This window comes from Ictidomys tridecemlineatus, unplaced genomic scaffold, assembly GCF_052094955.1.
Source record: "Ictidomys tridecemlineatus isolate mIctTri1 unplaced genomic scaffold, mIctTri1.hap1 Scaffold_174, whole genome shotgun sequence".
NCBI classification, from domain to species: domain Eukaryota; kingdom Metazoa; phylum Chordata; class Mammalia; order Rodentia; family Sciuridae; genus Ictidomys; species Ictidomys tridecemlineatus.
The window spans coordinates 111,251-126,131 of NW_027521507.1; the positions used below are offsets into that span (position 1 = coordinate 111,251).

The 14,881-nt window shown below is 38.0% G+C and overlaps 2 protein-coding genes across 12 annotated transcripts in view; one reads left to right on the plus strand and one right to left on the minus strand.

Moving 5' to 3' along the window:
* The window catches only part of LOC144372844 (uncharacterized), a 22,900-nt gene extending 8,114 nt beyond the window's left edge, over window positions 1-14,786 (minus strand). For 3 of the 5 annotated variants that reach the window (XM_078036106.1, XM_078036105.1, XM_078036104.1), the window contains exons 1-4: window positions 13,681-14,786; window positions 6,459-6,578; window positions 4,977-5,179; window positions 2,290-2,435 (exon numbers count right to left, since the gene is read on the minus strand). In XM_078036106.1, the coding sequence (XP_077892232.1) occupies window positions 14,088-14,777 (690 nt within the window). In that variant the 5' untranslated portion in view covers window positions 14,778-14,786 and the 3' untranslated portion in view covers window positions 2,290-2,435; window positions 4,977-5,179; window positions 6,459-6,578; window positions 13,681-14,087. The remainder of the gene's footprint in view (window positions 1-2,289; window positions 2,436-4,976; window positions 5,180-6,458; window positions 6,579-13,680) is intronic. The other 2 variants (XM_078036107.1, XM_078036108.1) reach the window with 2 other exon arrangements.
* The window catches only part of LOC144372842 (transport and Golgi organization protein 1 homolog), a 108,666-nt gene continuing 107,858 nt past the window's right edge, over window positions 14,074-14,881 (plus strand). For 3 of the 7 annotated variants that reach the window (XM_078036095.1, XM_078036092.1, XM_078036097.1), the window contains exon 1: window positions 14,467-14,532. The gene's annotated coding sequence lies outside the window, so the exon portion shown is untranslated. Of the gene's footprint in view, window positions 14,095-14,464; window positions 14,533-14,881 lie in introns of those variants that run through there. The other 4 variants (XM_078036086.1, XM_078036094.1, XM_078036091.1 and 1 more) reach the window with 3 other exon arrangements.

Genomic DNA, 14,881 nt, shown 5'->3' on the forward strand with positions numbered 1-14,881 from the left:
TTATTCATGGAGACAGATACACATATCCTCAAGACATATCAGCCAACCAAATTGTGTTGACCCAGGTTCTTTGAAAAAACAAAAGTTGGGACCATATGCAGAAGTGATCTATTTAGAAGGATAAATTGGAAGGAACATCAGTAGATAGGCAAGCCTTCAGGCTGTGACGCAGGCCTGACACCAAGAAAGGATACAGGGAAAGAGGGAGCAACTGCAGTAGCCTCAGACTGCAGTGCAGAAAATGTCTCAACCAAGTCAATGAGGGATCCTCAAGTCAGTCTCACATCAGGGGAATCTCAAGGCCCAGAAGGAATGGGTCACTACCATTTTCACCATGTACAGTCCAGAGGAAATGTATCTTGACCCAAATGTTGTAGCAAATCCAGAGAAGCAGCAGGGGGCGCTGTCAGTTAATTATGCCCCCTGAAGCACAGGATGTTACTGATGTATTTTCCTTGCCGCTACTCAAAGCTAGCAATGTGTTTTTAAAATGTCTGTATGTATTATAAATACATCAAAATCATAGATAAATTTGGCATAGCTCAGAAATGCAACATTTTTAAATATTCAAAGCGATGAACAGAATTTAACATTTTAATAGATTGAAGAGAAGACCCTATGATCAACTTGATAGATACATTAAAAAATCTACAAAATTCAACATCTAGTTAAATATAAAAATGCAAAGACCTTTTTAAACTTGATGACAGGTAACTATAAGAAACCAAGTGTATACACAGAAACAACTGGAACAAAGAAACTTGCTATCCCCACTCCTACTCAATGTTATACTACAGGAAAAAGTAAAGAATTAAAAGACTAGAAAATAAAGAGGGGAGATTAACAGGCCAGAAATTGTAAATGACAAGATTGATTATTTCGAAAACTCAAAACTATTTACAGACAAGTTATGTATGAAGAAAAAGCAAAGGGCCAAGAGAAGATGAGACACTCCTTGATAAGACAAGAAGTAGAACATCGAGGTAGGAAAATGTCCTGATACACAGTGGTATCTTGTAGCAAAATATAGTGATGTAGATTGATATAGAATAGACACAAAGAGAATTTAATGGAGTATGCCAAAATCAGCACATGCATGAAAATTTTATTTATGATAAGGATTGTTCTAATAAGTATTAATTGAAAAATAATTTTACTATGGGTTTTTAACAAGGAAATGGGATCATTATATACTAGTTTTATTCCACTGGCTTTCTGTACTATGGGCCCAATGTTCTCTTTCTGGCCACTTTCATCTTAAACTTGAAGCAAGTCCCTCCTTGGAGAAAAGAAATGATGACTAGGTAGTTTTAATGTCCCTTTCTCACTCTCTAAAGATTATTAAATACACAAATTTTGTATCTAATTGTTCACTATGAATATATATGAGTGTATATATATATATAGTCTAAAGTTCATTTTAGGAAGCTAGCCTTATGTTTGACAATTTTTAAAGTCTTTCTTTTCCTGTTCATTGACTCTTTAACCTGTGCACAACACAATTCCAATTAAATACAGGTACTATAAGCTGCAGTTATGTCATGGAACACGTGCAGGTTTGGGAGTATAGTCAGATAATTGAACATTCTCCCCACTACCTCCAAATAAATTCTCTCTCCCTCTGTGATTCATTGATCATAAGTTGGTTTACTATGAGAGAAAAGAAACGGATAGGTTGAAGCTTTCCCCATGTGGTAGATAGGATGAACTGCCTATGAAACAATACAATCTGCCCAAGGCAAATTTCATTTCAAAATGTTTCTCCCTGTGGGATCTGACAGAAGCAGGCAGTTTTTGTTCCAATGGCCAGGAGCATTAGCAAATCAAATTCTGCCTGTTGTGTGTTGTCACCTATCAAGCCTATGAGTTACTGTTTGAGTTTGGTTTTCTTTTTTCTTCTTCTTCAAACTGACAGAGCAAAGTGGAAGCAGAATATGTCATCCATGCAGTTCCAGTCTGTTCTATTCAAGAATTCGACATGCTCAGGCCTATGTTTGGCTTTCAGAACCACATGCCTCCTCCCCAGTCCTCTTTTTGTCCAATAGCCCAGTGCATTTATTTCTAGGTCTTTGACTAGCCAGACATTGTTGCTCTCAGCCCTGATATTTCTATGTAGTTTCTTTTGGGCTACTTCTCCTTTCATGCCAAGTTTATTCATGTATCCTATCACTGGGACATCTCCCCAACCATCTCCACCATCTTTTAAGATCATTTGTGAATGTGGCAGCAATGGTTGGCAGCAACCATTTCTAAATTTTCAACTTAGACCCACAAATTGAGCCAACCTACCTGTAAACCAAGCTCAAGTTATTTCTCTTTCAGTTGGTTGGCACCTCTGCCCAGATGACCACAGATGTGAACTGGGGAGGGAGACTTATGTGTGGAATATGTTGCTCCCATAGCCCAAAGGGATCTAGCCAGTGGTGTGCTGTTCTCTGAAGAAAAGAAATGCAGCTACATTATTCTTTTTCACTCTAGAGAGAATATTCAGGTATACCCCTGACTACTGAGTCTCTAATACTTTATTGAAGGGGCAGGTCCCTGACTCTTCCCAGGACCTTTATCTGACCCTCTGGAGCATGTTTGTTACCAGGGGACACTAAACTTCACTTCCCGGTCCTGCTCAATCAGCATAGTGGCATTGATGGAGTGGATCAATGGGATGCTCAGTGGGATGTCTAGATATCTTTGGATTACATCACAACTGACAATGGAGAGTGAAAAGAAGCTGAAGCAAAACTGTAAACTAATGTTTCGGTCTATTTTATGGGAATACAGATTGCTCTGAGACAAATAGAGTAAAATAAAAATACAAACGACATTTGCTAAATTAATGGAGCACATCCTTTACCTGAGGAATTTTTAGTCTGCTCTAACAACACTGCCATGTTCGGCACAGCAGCTGAAATTGGGGCTATTACTTGGCTGAATGTGCAGTAATCTCCATTCATGTTGCTGGATCTAGCCAGCTTCTGCAAGGCTCAGAGACTAATGGATTAAATAGATACGATAGAACCCCCCACCCCATCCCCACATTCTTTTGGGTTTTTTAATGATGGCGTTTATTTTTGCTATTTCCCTGGGATGTGATATTGTGATTTATTACCCTAGATGAAGGGTGAAGGGAGAAAGATTCATAGACTTCTGTTTGGTCTTTCCTACTATGGTAACTCTTACCTCATAGGCCAATGTCTGTCTCAATGTGGAGACACCTAAACTTTCAAGTATGTTGCTTCAACAATACACTCAGGGACTAGAAAAAGTACCAGTGGGCCCATTGTGAACTAGACATTTTCTAGACTGCTTCCTGACCCCTATAATCCTCCAATTTAACACAAGAGTTTGCTGCTCCTTTGGATCTCTGATACTATTGTCAGTTGTGACCATGTGTCTGAAAGTCCTCAAAAGGTCTAGGCATTCTCTCATTCCCCAGTGTGCAGTTACTCCAATAAATGGCTGCAGGACCCTGTCCCTTTGAAGGACTTGGGACATGTTACAGAAGTTACTATTGCAGCATTTGCAGGGTTCTTTCTCTTAAGCTACCCCATATCTCTTCAGTCAATGTGTCTAGATCTGAAAGTTGACTTAAGAAAACTAAGCAAGGGATCAAAACTTTTTTACTGGGTGACTGCCACCTGCCTCCGGCTCCTCCATTCTTTCTTTCCTCTGGTTGTTGAAGTTAAGAAGGCCCGTTGTTGATTAATTCTGTATTTTGCCCTGAAAGAAGCCAGGTTCTATGACTCATCTCCACAATGTCCTGAGAGTCAAGCCCCCTAGAAGGCCCTTTCATCCTTGCCAGTCTTTACCGTCATGGTGGCTCCCTGGCATCTGATAGCTAAGGGATGCCACATGGCCTCATCTTCACACTTATAACCAAGCCCAGCTCTGTGTCTGCCTTGCCTACTGTCAGCCTTGGCCTATGGAACTCATCTTACCATCTGCTTTCTCTGACCACTCCTGGTCCCAACTGTGTCTGTTCAGATCTTCTAAGAAGTAGAAGCCAAGACAGCATTAGATGGTTAAGATGCTTATTAGATGCAATATTTAGGGCAGATAAAAGGGCCTAGGGTGGGGCCGGGGATGTGGCTCATGCGGTAGCGCATTCGCCTGGCATGCGTGCGGCCCGGGTTCGATCTCAGCACCACATACAAAGATGTTGTGTCCACCGAAAACTAAAAAATAAATATTAAAATTCTCTCTCTCTTTCTCTCTCAAAAAAAAAAAAAAAAAAAAAAAACGGGCCTAGGGAAACTATAGCTAGGGAGAGCCTTTAGAACCCAGTGCAAGTTTGCCATCTGTGAAGGGTAGGGGGAAGAATGGATTAGAGGCTCTTCTTATAGTGCTTCTCTAAGAAAATCATTGACCAGAACAATGCAGTCGGGGAGGTGGTTTGAGCTAAAGTTGTTCATTAGAGGAATCGTTCCTGAGGCAAATGGACCCACCATGATCCATCACTGGTGCAAACAGCCCAGAGGTAACAGTGGTTCTGAGCAGATGCAGAGGGACATACTGAGGTGACAGTCAGTTGGCTGTGTTCTACAGTGCCCTCTCTAGAAAGAACATCCACAGTTACCTGCTTGTCACTAGAAACAATGGTTCTTATTAAAGAAGAATATTTACTTAAATGAAGCATGATCTGTTAATATTCCTCCAATCTGCCATTGAGGGGAAAAATACGACGTTGTCAGATAGGACATTGTTCCTTTTTCATCCTCTCATTTTTCAGACTGTGCTTTGGCTCTGTCTGCATTTGAGAACAGAAATCCTGTGTATCCATTCATCTTCTCAGGGCCTTCTCTAATTATCAAAGGCCTCCTTGCTAAAGCTCTGAAATTATCATTTTCTTTTAATGTCACTTCCTCAAAGTAACTTCCCTTGATCTTTTTCATTTTTCCCCCGTTCATCTACCTTATTTTTCTCCTAAACACTTTTTTTCCCTCCAACACATGCATTACTCTCCATCATTATATACTTACTTGTTTGCTTAATTGATGACTTTCTGGAACCCCTTTTAGAATGGAAGTCACATGAGCTCAGGAGCCTTCTTGGTCTGTTCATTGATGTATCTTCACATTCATCAAATACTGCCTGGTATACAGTATGTACATTATAGATGATGGCTGAATAAATAAATCAAATCTAGGAAGGCCAACTTCTCTCTACAGGTCTAAAACCAGCCCTTGGGGTGGGAAATGTGGAGAGAGAGAAAAGATGTTTTCCCAGTTATACGATGGATACCTCACAGTCATCCTATAAACCAAGCATTAAAATCCCCATTTTACCACCACTACCACCAAAACAAAACAAAACAAAACAAAAAAACCAAAACCCTATTTTACAACTGAGAAAGCTGAGGTTGATAGAAGTTAAGGAATATTGAAAAGGTGGCCCAGCTAGTAAATTGTAAAGCTGTAAATCCAGTTCCAAAATATGTGCTCTCAACCAATATAAAATACTAAACTAAACTAAAAAAAAAATCTAGCTTAAAAATACATTAGGTTCTCAGAAACACTAAAACTACTAAATTTTCAAACTTCTTGAACATAATGACTCTTAGCATCAATCTACAAAATTACCAAATTATAAAACAGGCATTGTGAATAATCCTAAAGCACTTCTGAATTTTCCAACCCAAAACCGATTGCATCCTCTTTTTGCAAAGTGAAGTAAACCTGTTTGCTAATCAAGCCTCCACAGGTTTTAAATGTTCCACATAGAATATTAGAAATCAAGAGAACCATTAAGTCATTACCTAGTGCCAAATTGAGTGCTACAGTGTACTTTTCTGGTATTTTAACCTGTCTAGCATCTAATGATTCAGAAAGTGTTTCTTTTATTTAATCCCTCTCAGAATTTTTATCCCTCACTAGAAGCTACTAATAACCTCCCTTGTCAGGAAAGCAAGTTTCTTCAGATACCTGTAAGTAAGTCTCTTAAAATACCAGTCAAATGATTTCATGTGATTAATCTAAAGCAAAGTTTCTTTTTTTTTTTTTTCAAGGAGCAGAATCATTCTATTGTGATGAAGATGGATAGGAAAAAAACTGCAACTGCTGTGGTGTCCAAAGAAACACCGCCATCTACTGGTGGGTCTAGAAGTCACAGGGCTTTTCCAAAGGCCATATTTAGCTTCAGGGAATTGGAAGGATTAAAACCCAATGGATATTCATCAGTGTTTCTAAAAACCTAATCTAAGTAAAATAATAATAATAATTGTGATTAGTACACAATAATATTATTATTAATAATCATAATATTATTAATATACTTTATTATATTAATATAATATGGTTGATATAATAAGTTGACATTATACTATTAATGATTATATATTATTAATAATAATCACAATTATAATTATTTATATAACATTTAAGACTATCTACTGACTTCTGCATTATTTATTACAGTCCTTTAATTCACTAGGTAGATGGAAGATTTTTGATTAAATCCTGTACCTGAAATGTATAGTCAGAGAAGTTCAGTCCAGGAAAGAGTGAAATGAGCAAAATTCTGTTGTTTTTATGACCTCAGAACACACTGGCTTAGTCAGATTTTTGCCGCTGTGACCAAAAGACCTGAAAAGAATAATTTTAGAGGAGGGTAAGTTTATTTGGGGCCCACGGTTTTAGAGGTCTCAGGCCATAGGTGGCCAACTCCATTGCTCTGAATCCAAGGTAAGGCAAAACATCATGGTTGGAAGGTGTGGCAGAAGAAAGCACCTGACAACATGGCACCAGGAAGCAGAGAGAGACTTCTTTCACCAAGGACAAATATGTACTCGACAGGCACATCCCAAATAACCCACCTACTTCAGTCTTACCCTACATGCCCTAGTTACCCCCCAATTAATCCATACCAGAGGATTAATGCACTGATTAGGTTAAATCTCTCATAACCCAATAATTTCACCTCTAAACCTTCTTATATTGTCTCATGCCCGAGTTTTGGGGGACACCTCATATCTAAACCATAACACATACTTTGTCAAAAACAATTCTTCAAAAATCAGTAATAACATTGGGAAATTATACAGCTTTGTCAGAAGATGAACCTGTGTCCAAATTCAGGAACCTCCATTTATTGGCTTTGTCATTACAACACTACTTAATCTCTCTGAGGCTCAGTCCTCTCAACTGAAAAAGAGGATTAAAGATAGTTATCCTGACCAACTCTAGCAATAAGAAGACACAATTAACATGAAATGCTTGTTCACACTGAATACTCAGTAATGGGGTTATTACGTTTAATGAGTAGAAATATTCTGGGACCATTTGCTTCTTGCCGACCCAACTGGGATTTGGAGAGTGCTTGTTCAACTTCAATTTGCACTCGAATCACCAGGTAATCTCGTTACAGTTAGCTTCCCTCACCCTTTCCTCCCCTCTCCCTGATCTCCTCCTGTTTCCTCAATAGTGTACCTGTTACATCTTTTTTTCTTTTTCTTTCCTAGATTCCACATATGAGGAAAAACATATGATTCTTATCTTTTTGAGTTTGGCTTATTTTGTTTAATCTGATCTCCAGTGAGGGATTTTTTTTTTTAATGAGGTTAAATGAAAAAGCAGGTGGGAAGTAGGTTTCCTACTTGATATGTCTTTTGTGTCTTGGGATATCTGAAGGTAACTAACTTAGGAATCTAACAACAACAACAACAAAAAAAAACTATTAGAAATTGGAAGACAATAAATATATAAAAAGATGGATATAGCAAATTAAATGAAAAAAAAAGAGAGAGAATACACTTGTTAAGGCTCTCATAAGAAGCAACATAATATTCTGAAAATAAACAGAATTTAGTCAATTTGATTATTTTAGTACTGGTCTTAGCTTTATCTTATACTACAAAATAGCTTCAACTTTAAAATATTTAGCAAATTCTCTTTGGTAATTATTATTTGTTGTGGTTGTTAAAATCATAACAATGAAAGTCAATCACTTAACCTTCTTGAGTATATGGAGCCTTAAAATGCTTATTAACTAAATTATTTTGGGAATTTGATGGTGTCGATTTCTTCCTTTTTTTATTAGCAGTTAGGACAATTGAAAATAAGCACCTAACTAGATCTTTGCCTTTACTTTTCTTTCAGTTGCTTTCAGTGGCCATATGCAACCTACCACAAAACTTTTTATGTTTATCCAGTGATTTTATTTACATCATACTTTATAATTTATGCTCACAAATACTCTAATATTACACAATTATAGCTATTGTTTTTGACATATTTCTAGGTCTTCATATTCCACATACAGCTTAATATTTTTTATGACTAGTTAGGTAGCATTAATTAGTCAATTTATATCAGGTATTTGAAATTTTGTTTTGATTTTTAAAAAGTGTCATAATTTTTTATCTCCAAATATTTAAGATTATACAAGTATAAGTTATGAAAATAGTAAAATTGTATCTCTAAATCACTCTAAACACATATATTCTTTCAAATATTAAACTGTCTAATAATTTTTCCTTATTAACTTAAATTTATATTTATTTAAACAAAATTAGAATTTTCACAAATGCAAGAATACTTAAAAAGATTAACCATATAAAACAATTGAAGTTGTCTGTGAATTGAAATAAACTAAGTTCTCTTCCTAACAACAGGAGCCAGGATAACATATCAAAAACAATTCTGTAAATGCAGCATGAAAAAAAAGATACATGTTCACTTTTTCTACCAGGATCCAGGAAAAATATTTATAGCAATCCAATTAAATAGCATAAAAATAATGTATTTCTCAATCATCATCATTATTATTATCATTACTTTGGACATTAGTATTTGTCGGAGACCAGCTCCAACAGGGGGTCTCAGGAGACGAACGGATGGTGAGGAGTGGGCGAAAGAGGGGGTGGAGAAACAACACAGACACCAAAGTGAAGGTGTTGATCCCAATCTTTACTTGTGAAGTTGATCATATATACTTTTCATTTTGGCAGGCTTACAGTACTTTGTGGTTACAAAACAGGAATCATTATTCAAACAAAACAAAATATTACATAGCTACAATTAGAATAGAAGAATGTATCTTGGCTTATGCATAAGCAAGCATGTGTACTTTCAGTTCGCGTTTTGCTTTGAGCAGTTTCTGCTTAGTTAACTTTTAATAATAGTTACAAATGTCCCAAACTATTGGCCTATACCTTGACTATTCTTTCTTGACTTACTGACTGGAACCGGTGCTATGGTTACAGCAAGGGGTTGACTTGTTATTACTTTTATTCAAACAAAAGTAAGAGCACAAGCCATTGTGCACAGGAACAAGAACAAGTTGCCCAGTACTAAGCACTAATCTATCTTCTTAACATTAATTTTTCTTCTCTAGATTTTAATTTAATTTCTCAAAAACTTCCCTGACAGGAATACAGGGAGTTTTTCTTTAGACATTAACAATTTACACTCCACAGCTGAATCATTGCATTTAGAGCAAACAGATCTATGCTTTAGAAGTAGTTACATTAATTGGGAAAGTCATGATTTTTCCTTTATACTTAATGGTCATATGAGAAATCAAAACTATACTTATTAAAGGAATACAAAAACAAATCATCCCATTCCCAGAAACATACTGCGCTCCTCCAGAGGATGGACGCCTTGCTCCATCCACCTCAGTAGGGCCTTGCCATTGCCTGAGTCAGGGGAGGGGCGCAGCAAGTATTATTACTATTAACATAATCATTTGTTTTTCAGTCATTCTTTGTGTTTGTCATGAGTTAGTTTAGTTGTTATCTTCCTTTGCCAATATTCTGGCAAAACAAGTATTACATGTCCCCTATCAAGATGGAAGATGGTAACCCAGCATGGTGGTGCACACCTATAATCCAGAGGCTCTGGAGGCTGAGGAAAAAGGATTGCAAGTTCAACGCCAGCCTCTGCAAAAGCAAGGCACTTAGCAACTCAGTGAGACCCTGTCTCTAAATAAAAATACAAAATAGGGCTGGGATGTGGCTCAGTAGTTGAGTGTCCCTGAGTTCAATCCCCAGTAATCCCCGCAAAATGTAAGTTAGTACTGATTTATGGCCAAACTAGAAGTACAGTTGACAGTTTTGTGAAAATTGAGAAATTTTAGAAGAATATACTTTTAAAAAGCATGATATAAAACTCTTTTATAAAGAAACTAATCACTCTCTGATATAAATGTGTATCTTTATGGAAAATGCTCTTAATATTCATTAATGCATCATTAGATCAGAATATACATATTACATGTCTATATTATTTCTGGATTGATAATATCTCAAGAAAAATACAATTGAACATGTGATTTTATATTAAAAACATATAATTATAACATAAAATTTAGCTTCAGAATAAATATACCAATGAACATTGCTGTTCTAACTAAATTGAACCATGACAATAGAAAAGTGAACAAGTAGACCCTCAATCTCTATGAACTTCACACAAATTAGGAGCCCCTGTTAAAGGAGAAACTTATTGTACCTATTATTTAATGTGCAGTTTGCAGAATCTAGAGTGGAATAACATACTCTACACTTCGATTCAAATTACTTTGGCCAGTGACATTCTCAAAGGGGATCACAATAACTAAATGATAATAACAACAATAATTTCCTGGGTATACTGCTACAAGGGCTTTTCCTGTCTCCAGCTAATAAATCTTCCAAATGCACAAGAAAGAGGTTGGGAAGGGATGAACATTTGTTAATGGTGAGGAAAACAAAATGCTATTTTAATCAATGGGATATGGTGGAACACTTTGCTCCAAAAACAGTACAAAGGGAGCCTGAGTAGCAATGTTCAAACTAACATCAGCATAGAAGAGGTGCTTTTATTATTTAATAAGTATCCACATTTTGAGATGAATGGCTTGTGGGTATAGTACATTGAGAAAAAGTGCCATGATTATGGAAAAGTCATTTGGCTAAAAGCTAAGCGATTACTGATTAATGAACTAAATTAAATAAGCTTAAAACATTAATTAAAGGTAAATGTTTAATGGTTTTAAAGATTAAGCAAATGAGTACTATATGCTAATGCAAAGGTAAACAAAAGCAAAATAATTCTACTTAGATGTGACTATAAAATATTAATAGAAGGCATACAAATTAGGTCATAGAAATGTTATAATGTTTTAATGGCAACATCAATATCTTAAGAACCACATACTAATGAAAGAAAAATCTGGAATTGAGACATGCTTTATGTTTAAACAAAAATATGCTTTACTTCCCAAATATATACATATACTCAAGGAAAAGACTTAGATCTGTATATATATGTGTGTGTGTATGTATATCTGTATATATATGTGTGTGTATGTATATTTGGCATATATTTTACTTGAATTGTTGGAAAAATAAATAAATGCATTGTTCAAAAATAATTTTTGAGAACTTATACAGTTTTATTTGCAATTTATTTGCAATAAAAAATAAATTAGCAAATTACCATATAATTTTGAGTTTGTTTGTTTTGTTGTTGTTGTTGTTGCTATTATTTTTTGCTGTAACACATTCTGAAAATAAAATATCTAAATTAAATCTTACACTGGCTATAATCTGGAATAACCTGGGTTAAAAAGTTAAATTTTCTTAAATCTTACAACTAAATAATCTCAGAAGGATGCTCAAAATATTCATATACAGATCATAAAATGAATCTTAGAAAACTCATATTCCCCTGGAAAAGAGTTATCAAGTTCTAAGGTAATTCATCCTTTTATTTACTTATATATCAGAAAAAAAAATCCAACATTTTTTAAAAAGTCAAACTATACCCCCCCCTGCAAAAAAAAAAAAAAAACAAAACTATACCAGGTGTTTTTTTTTCTTTAATCCCACAAATCACAAACAAAACAATGACAATGTTCAAAGTGTAAACTTCCCATATAATTTGGAATCAGGGTCTGTCTGAAATAAATAAAAAAAATCTATGGCCAAAATTATCAAAAATGTATGTGTTATCTTCTTTCTATGATGTCCTGGCATGAATTTATGTTTACTTAAACATAATGAATGTAGTTCCTTGAATGAAATTTAGAGTTTTGGCAATTGAATCTAATATTTTTAGATAAAGTTTTAAAGAACTGTATGCTAATAAAATCAATTCCAACAAAAATTTTAGCTAGGAGAACTGTGAGTTAGTGTTTTCATTAATGATTTAGAAAATTACAAAGCTGCTGCTTCACTAATGGAGCAGAGCTCTCAATTTGGCTCAACTAAGCAACCACTGACAAATGCCTGGGAGGCCTCTCTGGTACTTGATCTTGCAGGATCAGCAGGAATAGTTACAAGGACAGTGTTGTTCTTTTTACAAAATGTAAATTGCTGATAATTTGGACTTTTAAGTTAAAGTACTCAGACATTTTATTAGATAACGATACACAAATATGTCGTGACAAACGAACTTACATGATCCTTCTCCTGCACATCTCTTGATCTTTTATATCTAACTCCATTATGACATTACCCGTAAACTTAATTGGTATATTTTTTCTTCTGTTAGACTTAGTTGCTTAAGGGCAAGGACAAACATTTGTGACTATAGTGTCTACGTGGATCAGAGTTTCTGCAGTCAGACAATCTTAACGTACATCCTGTCTCCACACTTATTATGTATCTTTTGGACAATTTTTTGGCCTCTAATGCCTTGGTTTCTTAATATATAAAATGAATGGGGATAGTCATAATATTAACCCTATAGTGCTGCAAAAGGATTAAGTCCTAGGACACGTACAGAACTGAGAATAGTGCTTGATATATGGTAAGTGCTTAAGAACTATTAGCTATAATCATCTTTCCAGATCTAGTATAAACATTTTGTAATGTCTACTGCCTAGTTAATAGATAAATGCATTTAACTATATCAATAATTCTGAGTTCTTTAACATAGTCAACAAATTGATAAATGACTAGTCTTAAAAATTAGTATGTGCTTTTGCCATGACATGAAATTGAAAGTTTGATTATAATATAATCATTATTTTGCCTTGAAGAAAAATTGTTGTCAGTTAAACAATGGCATAAATTATAATATCAAGTTAAAGAGTTAATTCAAAGATGCAACATTTTATTTGCCATTATAAATGAAAAATCATTACCAATTAAACTGTAATAATATTTTCTGTTACTTAGAATTTTTATTTTATGTTTATTGAAATAATTTTCTTAAACTTATTTGTTCTTGGATTTTTATTGTACATCACAATATAAAGAGCAATGGACAAGTTCATGCAGTCCCAAGCAATGTAATTGCATCACAATTGCTGCCTGTCTAAGAGTGATTGAAAACATCATTTATTGGATGGTACATTTTGATTTTAGAGATGATAAAAAGCATATGTTAGAATTAATTATATCACATATATATTTCTATGTTACATATGATAGGGAGACCTTAGAATATAAAGATCACTGATTCTCACACTTTCTCAGAAGTTGGGGTAGTCTGTGATGGGTGATGGTTTTAGCTTTGCTGACATACATATTGCACATATTTTCTGTCAGGAGCACAGGGCATGGTTCTGCAGTCAGTGAATGAATGTGGTGGGTTAAGCACTCAATTCACATAGCTATGAGTGCACCCATGCAGAAACTCACACTTTCCTTGTCACTGTATTCCTAAATATAAGAACAGGCAAAGATTTCCTGTAGCCCTCTTCAATAACAAAAGTCTATTGTGGGGTACTCATACACAAACAAGCAAAACTACTCACCCGGTGAGGTAAGGAAGCTTGGCTGGGGTACGTGTAGAGGGCAGCTGGAGCAGCGACGGCGAAGGCGACTGTGGCAGCGGCAGCATAGTTCATGTGGCAAGGTAAGGAGGAAGGCTGAGGTCCGCGTGAGGGGCAGCCTGGGCAGCGGAGGCAGCCTGCTTGAAGCGGAATAGTAAGGTAGCAAGGCTGGGGTCCTCGTGGAGGGCAGCCAGAGGCAGGGGGGGCCCTGCGGCGCCAGGCGGCCGGCAGTTTCGTTCCCGCCCTGAGGTAAGGGGCGGGGAGGAGCCTGGAGTCTGCTTGGTGGTCAGTCAGGACTGAGGCAGAAGAATATTCCTTCCCACAGCGAGGTAAGTTCTCGGTCCTGCCGCCGCCGCCGCCGCCTCACTGTGGCGGCTGCTTCCTTCTTGCTACAAGGTAAGGAAGAGGGAGGGTTGGGTCGGCGTGGGGGTCAGCGTGGGGGTGGCAGCCAGGGGGGCGGGGGGCGACTTCAGCGGCTTCGCGTTCCTGCCGCTGCCGCCTCGGTCCTGCCGCCGCCGCCTCGGTCCTGCCGCCGCCGCCTCGGTCCTGCCGCGCCGCCTCTGTCTCTGTCCTGCCGCCGCCTCGCTGTGGCGGCTGCTTCCTTCTTGCTCCGAGGTAAGGAAGAGGGAGGGTTGGGTCGGCGTGGGGGTCAGCGTGGGGGTGGCAGCCAGGGGGGCGGGGGGCGACTTCAGCGGCTTCGCGTTCCTGCCGCTGCCGCCTCGGTCCTGCCGCCGCCGCCTCGGTCCTGCCGCCGCCGCCTCGGTCCTGCCGCGCCGCCTCTGTCTCTGTCCTGCCGCCGCCTCGCTGTGGCGGCTGCTTCCTTCTTGCTGCGAGGTAAGGAAGAGGGAGGGTGGGGTCGGCGTGGGGGTCAGCGTCGGCATGGGGGTCAGCGTGGGTGTGGCAGCCAGGGGGGCGGGGGCGACTTCAGCGGCCTCGCCTTGCTGCTGCTGCATTGTTCCTGCCGCCACCTCTGTTCTCGTTCCTGCCACCGCCGCCTCGTTCTGGGTCCTGCCGCCGCCTCGCTGTGGCGGCTGCTCCCTTGCCGCGAGGTAAGGAAGAGGGAGGGTCGGGGTCGGCATGGGGGTCAGCGTGGGGGTCGGCGTGGGGGTCAGCGTGGGGGTCAGCGTGGGGGTGGAAGCCAGGGGGGCGAGGGGGGCGACTTCAGCGGCCTCGAGTTCCTGCT